This window comes from Charadrius vociferus, unplaced genomic scaffold (genome assembly GCF_000708025.1).
Source record: "Charadrius vociferus isolate BGI_N301 unplaced genomic scaffold, ASM70802v2 scaffold529, whole genome shotgun sequence".
NCBI lineage: Eukaryota > Metazoa > Chordata > Aves > Charadriiformes > Charadriidae > Charadrius > Charadrius vociferus.
This window is the reverse complement of record NW_009650172.1, coordinates 2239209-2247513: the sequence shown is the minus strand read 5'-3', so window position 1 is coordinate 2247513 and position 8305 is coordinate 2239209. Positions and strand designations below refer to the sequence as shown.

Below are 8305 nucleotides of genomic sequence, written 5' to 3'. Positions count from 1 at the left end.
TGCCTCCTGGAAGTACTAGCCAGAGCAAAGTGAGTGTCACTACTTTTCATCTCCTTTATCATAATGTTCAGAAAGAAGTGCCTGAAACACCTGATCTGTAGATGAATTCATTTTGAAAATATGCCACTACGTATTACTGTCATTCTTTTTTCACAACAATAACAAATACAATATAAAACTTTGGATTTTCTATAGTAAGTGAAACAGCAAAGTCGAAAGAAAGACAGTGCCAGCAGTGCTGTTACTGCTCCATTCTCTAAGACAGAACCAGGGTAAGGCGCTTTGGCAATCAGCACCAAGTTTAAGTGACAAGCGTTGTAAGAACAATTCGCTCTCCGCACACTGAAGTACACACAAGTTTCCTGCAGACGCATGGAAAACTGAGACCCCCTGGTTGTTCTCTAAGCTGCTTGGAAACTGCAACAATTCATTTAATCCAACAGCAGATCCTGGTACTATTCCTTTTCCTAAGTACAGTACATTTTGATAGCAACAGAGAAGCACACAACACAAAACAGATTTGTTCAAGCTCACCATGGTTCTGATGGGCTACACGCACCAAGAGGCAATTCAAAAAAGAGCACACAACTCATCAGGACAACAACACTGACTCAAAGGAATTCCGGCTCCACTTTGTGGAAAAGATCTTATTGCAAGTTGCACTGCTCAGCTTGGCCACTTTTAATACACACCAGAAATATCAGAAGCTACCAAGGAGCCGAGGACAAAGAATTCCTGTTTTGTAAATGTTTTAAGTACAGCAAGGTTGCTTTAAAAAGAAAAGCTACTGCACAATATTCCAAATGGCCTTCTCTAACAGACTTGAAATCATTAGATCAACACTGACAGAAAATACAGATTTCAGTAGCAGTTCTGGCACTTTGCAGTTTGGATAACTCTTGTGCATATGGGACTGAGGCAGCTTGTTTGCAAACCCCTTTCTCGCAGTATCCCAGGGTCAACTCTGCTTCCTTCTCAACAGCGCATCGCTGGACTCAGCAGGTGCCTTCCTCAGAAGGCGCAAACTGGCAGCTGTCATGAGAAACAGTGCCAATGCTCTGCACTTCTGACTGCGGGTGAATGGACACCTGAACGGCTATCTCTTGACCTTGCTCATTCATGGACCCATCGTCTGAATCCCCAGCTGGTGAATCGCTGCGCTTGATCTCTGGGTTGATGGGGTATATCGCAGCTTGGGTACCACAGGCTTGGGTCTGTTTTTCCTCCTCACCAACTTCATCGGGATCGTCAACTCGCACAGCCTCAAAGATCTCCTCCATGAACGCCCTGCAGTTAAGGATCAGTGGTGGAAGGGGAATGCTTCTGGCAAGCTCTTCAATGTACCGAGCAAACTCCATGGTCTTAAACTGAGTGACTTTGGCTAACTCCAGTGTTTTGGCAGATGTAATGATAGGGATACGCTTGGCTATCTCAAAAGCCTTCTGAAGTTTCTCGGCCCCTTCCGTCCTGAAGAACTCATTGATAGCCTTCTCTGTTTTGCGGAGGTGACTGCTCATCATGCACAGACGGGTTATGTTTAAAATGAGGGTGATAGCAAAGGCAACGAGGCACACAATCATGTAGTAGATACTCATGTCTCCCGAGGTGAAGATAACCCTCAGGGTGACTGTGTAATACAAGGTGTCATTACGATTAACAGCTGCACACGTGTATCGCCCCCGATCAGCAAAGTTGACCTTTGTGATGTTAAGGGAATTATCAGAAATCCTCCACCGTCCACCTGGAGATTCAAAAGAAACAGACTGAGCTAATGAAATAAAAATAACTTGGTAAACTAGACACATACTGTTTACTCCATCAACAGGAGACGGAGCTTGGAAGTAAGCAGTCCATTCCTAGCATAATAATACAAGCAGTACACCAAGGATGGAAATTTCCTTTTCATGGTTCTGATACAGAAAGCCATAAACCAGGTCGCAATCTTACTGCTAAACGGTAAATTATTTTGTGCACTTGTTACTCTGGTTCTGCTGCTTTCTTTCATCTGCAGTTTATGTGCTTTTGGACTGCCAGCTTTCTTACGGGGAACCGAATTCTTAACTAGTGCTTCTCACCCACTGTGTAACTCTATGTTGAAAGAATGTCATCTATAAAGCCTAATTTTCTATACGTTTGGAGTCAAAAGTCAAGCGACCCATGAAAAAGACCAGAGTCTGTAAATGGCTCTGCTGGCAAAAGAACCCAGGATTTTCTTGAGGCACAGTTTTCTGCTGAGCGTGCAGTGCTGATATACAAAACTGATGTAAAAAGAAATCAATACAAGAAGCTAGCTTTATACAGTATTTCCTAGGCGTTTATAACTCAGAGGGAAAACTGTTTTCATAACTCATTCTTTTAATTACTCTACTTTGAACTAATCGCCAGATGGCATTCTAGGTACAAGGAGGCTACTGAATACTTAAGGCAGAAAAATGGCCTCCGAGAAGATCCTATCAATTAGCTTGATGACCTTCATTAATACTCAGAGAGTAGAGAAAAACCACACGCATCTCTAAAAGACACTATTTTTTGAAAATTAAAAACTACGGGGACAGAACTATACGAGCCAATGGCTAGGAAAATATATTCTCCCTCTGTACAAATGCATTAAATAGCATGTATTTCATTCTTGGCCATTACAAATTGTGTTAAGTTTCCACGGTCTCACTGGTGCATAAACCCGAAAATAAATGTAATAAGTTACCCCATGCTTTAAAAAAATCCTGTAACAAAATTAAAGCACTGATTGCCAGCTGCAAAAGGTCACTAGTTGTGGAGAATTTTAATTCATGTGTTTGGAAAAATACAATATAAACCAGAGTAATACAAAATAAAAACATCAGTTAGTATCTGGTAGGACGCAGATTCATTTCTTCTGTATTGAATACTGTGATACCTCTTGAACGAAATGATTCTGTGGGGCACCGTAGCAGGACGGATGGGCTAGGGCAGAAGAACTCAGGTATAATTCTCATGGCACATGCCAGAGGGCAAGGGGTTTTGTCTTGCTCTCTTCTTATCTCCCAACAGTAAAAATGGGAGGACAGGAAGAGAAAACGATAATAAAGTCCCAGAGGTTTTCAGATACTGTATAAAAGGGGAATACTGAAGGACAGAAAACAGCAGGAAAGCTCACCTTCATCTTTCTGTTCAAGCAGGTGTCCTCTGGAGTTATACCAAAGAATATATTCATACTGGCTGATGTTCAGTTTACATTCAATTAAAATACTGGTTCCCTCTTTGGCTATGATATCATGGTGTGCTGGAGAACTTACTAAAGCTTGAAACGCTGTATGAAACGATGTATTGAAAGCCCCAAAAGCAACTGTCCCGTTAGAAGCTACATTTTCCAGTGTAAATCCAATTGAAAGATCAGCACTAACGGTCAAAATTAACAGGCAATAGCTGAGCTTCATGGAAAGCTAGAGAAAATTCTTTTTTCATTTAATTTGGAGAAATGAGGTCATATGATATTAAGCTGTCTGTATTGCTTTGAGATAGGAGAGTAGGCTCTTGATTTGTTCAGTGATAGAAAATGTCTTGGATCCAAATGCACTTTCAAGACCATCAATATTAGAAGTGGAAACTGGAAATCCAACTGGAAAAAAAAAAAAAGAAAAACAATTAAGTTTATTAATGACAGCAAGCTTACGGCGTATTCAAATTTCATTTCCAGTAAACAGATTTCGATTAGCATAATATAAACTGTCAGCCGAGAGGTTCCAAATCAAAGCTTTGCTGAGAACACAGTAATGAAACAAGAGTAAGGCAGCATTAGCAGAACCTTCAGTCCTCTAGATGTTCATCTTCCCATCCAAATAAATAATCTCAGGAACAATAATCATTAAGGGGAAAAAGGTTTAAAAAAAAGAACAAATTGTTCAGACTACTCGAAATGCCTAACTATCTTTAGGGTCAGAAAGTGGATTCTGCATTTATTAATGGAGAAAAAGTGCTTCCTTTAATAGAGGAAGAAAAGCAAGGAAGATGATATAATTTCTGCTTCCCTCCTCAGCACTATCAGTGCTTTTAAGCCCTGATTTTCTAAAGCCAGTCTCTCATTTAGCATCTAGAAAAAACCCAAAGCACACACACATCTGATTTTTAGCATTTATACATTTACTTACTTGATTTTAGAGGCACGGTCAGTGTTAGGTATCTAAATACTACATAACATGCTTGCAGTTTCTTGTGTTGGGAAAACTCGGCAGTTATCTAGAGCCACAGAGAGGAAGTCCCTTTCTGAATATCAGGGCACTGATGTCTTAATATACTTCCTTTTTTTGCAATCTCTCTTGCTGATGTTGCATTTTATAACTCCGCCTCTTTTTTTCTTGTTTATTTTACAATAAGCTCCTATTGAAAATCTTTTGCTTATGGTGCCACATCTCAGTGGTTATACCTTGTTCATCATCTTCTCTACCCAAATTCTGCCCCTTATTTCACTGCAATTTGAAAATCTGTTTTGTCGAGGGACAGATTTCACACTCTTCAAATTATTGTGTGCAAAAGATATTTTTAAGACATTAGGATACAGCCTTTACAGAATCACAGAATCACAGAATGGTCAGGGTTGGAAGGGACCTCTGGAGACCATCTAGTCCAACCCCCCTGCCAGAGCAGGGTCACCTACAACAGGTTGCACAGGACAGCGTCCAGGCGGGTTTTGAATGTCTCCAGAGTGGGAGACTCCACCACCTCTCTGGGCAGCCTGTTCCAGTGCTCCCCTACCCTCAAAGTAAAGAAGTTCCTTCTCATGTTAAGATGGAACTTCCTATGTTCAAGTTTATGCCCATTACTCCTCGTCCTATCACTGGGCACCACTGAAAAAAGACTGCTTTAATTTTATATTTTTTGCTCACAATGATTTTTCTTTTTTTAAAAGTCAGAATAAAACCAACTTGTAACAAAATGAGACGACACTGATAAGAGAAAATCTGTAACCAATTTTCCTGGAAGCCTGACCCAATAAAATTTCTAATCCAATATGCACTCCCTGAAGTTATGATTCCATCTAGACTGCACCAGAGCCCTAAAAAACAATTTACAAAGTACAGAAGCCACAAGCCAAAATGCTGTCTTAAAGAATATCTCACTTCATCCCATTGACTGTGTGACTTCAAACTTATTATCTTGCCTTCTACCAATAACAAATGCTAGAAGAGTTGAATTTCATAAATAACACTATACAAAGGAATACATTTTCTCAATAAATAATGCAGATGCTTCTCGTCTATCCAGAATCACTGGTTAACAGTGCCTGCAGCAGGCTGAAATCTTATCGCTTATGAAAAATACTTCAATATAAATAAATACAGGTGATTTGTACAGATTGTCTTTTCAGCAGAAAAAAAAATAAGTGTATTCAGGAACTTGCTCATAACACACTGATAAAAACGCTGATAAAAAATGCTGGATGGCATTTTTTTCAGTTAAAGATAATTTCTCAGAGGTCAAAACAGATTCCAGACTTGACATCTGATGGGAAACCTGTATCTGACCCATTTCTGTTGCGGCTATTGCCAAAATCAGTTTGACAAAGAAGGCAGAGAAAACAGCTGTGTCCAACTCTCCTTCAAGCTTGACTAACCAACTCACCCCCTGAATCCTGCAACAGAAACTGGAAAACAGGCCCTCCACTTGTTTCCCTGTAAACAGCAATCCCTTCATCTGCCCTCTTTTTTGTTTTGTTAATTGGCCCCACTCTTTTTTCTATCGTCCTACTTGTCTGCTTTTTTAAGATGAGACCAGCACTGAGAACCCAATTATACCGTTGTGTTGAAGAAGCTACTTTCCCACAGCTAAACAGTTAAAAAAGTACCAAGGCCTCTTTCATTCCTGTTTTCCACCAGTCACACTTTAGGGAAAGTGCTGTTGAGTCCTGCCGCCTCTGGAGAAGAGTATCCCAGCCACATCAACCGCAGAGGTCCGAAAAAATCCCAATACTGATTAGGTGATCAACAGCTAATATTCTGTTTGAAGGAGTGGGTTTGGCCTTCCTTTTTTAGCCCCCTAGTATTTTTCTGAGGGTTTCAGAGCCTTCAGAAGGCTGCCGACAACTTGGTAACCTTGTGCAGATTTCTTAAAGGCAGGCTGTGGATTGTTAGCAATTTGTGGACCACTGACATTTGGATTGCCAGTGTTGCCATTTGAGTGTCGGGCACGGCTTGCACTAGCAAGTGAGGTGCCGTGGTCGCAGATCTTCAACACACATCGCTCCATGGCCCAGCAGCCTTCAGTTAAAAATGCCACTGCACTTAATGGTTTTTACATGCATCGGGACTTGACTTCACACCATTTGATGCAGTTACAACTCATGATAGCTCTGCAGAGGAGACAAATCTTCAGTATCGAATCAAATGCACAGAATAACTTCCAGTCTTCCAAAACAATAACCTCCCAACTAATAATGTCTTAGATTTATTAGAGAATAATTCCAGTACCTCCTGTACTTTGCCTGTGTTATTGTCATTTTAAATTATTAAATTTAAATTGTTAGATTTCTGAGTGTCTGCGACACTCCTCCTCAAATGACATTAGGAACCTCAGTCAATTATTTAACACAAGAAATACTCAGCAATATTTTTCCTCATAAGAATAAGATAATTATCTTCAGTAATTGCATATGCTCTCCACTATATTTGCACTGAGCTTGCATAATGTATAAAACATTGGTGACGGGTCATTGAATTTTACTATTAAACTCTTCAAGGTCTGATTTATTAGGAATTGTTTGTCACATTTCACTTTTGGAAAAGCCATTATTGCTAAGCAGACAATGATCTCTCACTGCCGAGTGCTGGGGAAAATAAAATGATTTGCAGAATCCATATTCTTCAACCATCACACTTATGCAAAACAGCTGCTGGAGCTGATAAAGGATCCAAAAAGGATAAAGTGTGAGCAGTGCCAACACCACAATTCTTCAAGAAAGCATTAAGCCCAAGCAAGATGAAATGTGCAGAATAGAAACTGGCTATTTTACAACTGAACCTGAAGTTGAGCTCAACATATTTAACCTTTATTGAACCATAAGTTGTAACAACAAATAACGGTGGAAAGATAAAAATCCGTGATGCATACACTTGTATGAGTCATCTTTGGCTCTTATCCTGAAAAAGTGTATCTGTGTTTAAATTAGAGCGCTATAAGTAGTCCCACTGAGGTCAATGGAAGTCCTGATAGTACTTAAACTCACACACACATTTATAAGGCACTGCAAAATTGAGGCCCAAGAGGTTGCAAGTTCTATGGCTTTACATTCACTGCTCTTAACATCATTGCGTATCTGGAGAAAAGCGAAGCAATAAACCGAGACACACCTGACAGACCACAGACAGCTCTGACCGACTGCCACTCCTGGCACATGACGTGGAAATGTTCTTTGGCATTTCCAACAAGCTAGCTGATAATAACGCAGGCTAAACAGATCTAAACGGATTGCTTTTGCATAGAGTGCACCTTGCTGCTCACAGTGTAATGTCTTGCAGAAATAAGGCGGCTGTGACCATCCCGCGATGCACCTCTGACCCTTTTTCAAATCAGAGAGCCGCGTGTGGCCGAGCCCTGAAGACATTAATTCCCGGGAAGTCGATGAAAATAGATGGTGTGGTGTTGACAAGAGATGTGCTCCCAGCGCGGGAGAGGCCGCGGGGAGGGTTCACCCTCTGCCAGCACCAGCGAAGGCTCCGTGGGGGGAGCGGCTGCACCCCCAGCCCCAAAACCAACGGCGGGAGCAAATCTCCAGGAGCCCAGCGCCCACCTCACCCACCAGCGGCCCCATGGGACATGCTGTCCTGCCGTGTACGTGGTGCTGCGGCTGCCTGGCACGTCACGGGCTAACTCACAGGACCAGCAGCAGGCAAAAACACGCTTTTTTTTTTTACCTCTATTGGCTAAAAACGCTCAGGGACAAAACTCCCCAGAATGGGAACACCGTCCCCAGCAGCTTCGCTTGTGAAAAAACCCCGCTCAGGCCGCGCTGCTCGAGGCTGTGGGAAACACCACGTACATCCACCCCCCACCCCGGCAGCCTAGGCTTCATGGGCATGACGTCACGCGGGCATGACGTCACGCCAGAAGACCTTCGCCCTCCCCCCCGGGCAGCACTTCCATGCCAAAACAGCGAGGTAAGCCACAGGTCCCCGACACCTCCCGCAGCAGCGAGGAGGGCGCGGAGGGCCTGCGCGCCGCTGCGCCGTTTCCCCCGACTCTGACGTCACCAGGTAAAACCTGACGTCACCGTAACGCCGTGAGGTTAGGGGTACGCCGCTCTCACCGGGAGGAGAGTGGCCGGGCTCGGCTC

General features: G+C 42.4%; 1 protein-coding gene across 1 annotated transcript; it reads right to left on the bottom strand.

The window, feature by feature from the left end:
* Positions 1 to 599: 599 nt before the first annotated feature.
* On the bottom strand, positions 600 to 3600 carry MFAP3 (microfibrillar-associated protein 3). Its single transcript, XM_009892613.1, has 2 exons — positions 3137 to 3600; positions 600 to 1741 (listed from the first exon to the last, which is right to left on the bottom strand). The coding sequence occupies exons 1-2, from the start codon at positions 3414 to 3416 to the stop codon at positions 996 to 998; spliced, it is 1026 nt and encodes a 341-aa protein (XP_009890915.1). The 5' UTR covers positions 3417 to 3600; the 3' UTR covers positions 600 to 995.
* Between the last annotated feature and the right edge of the window lie 4705 nt (positions 3601 to 8305).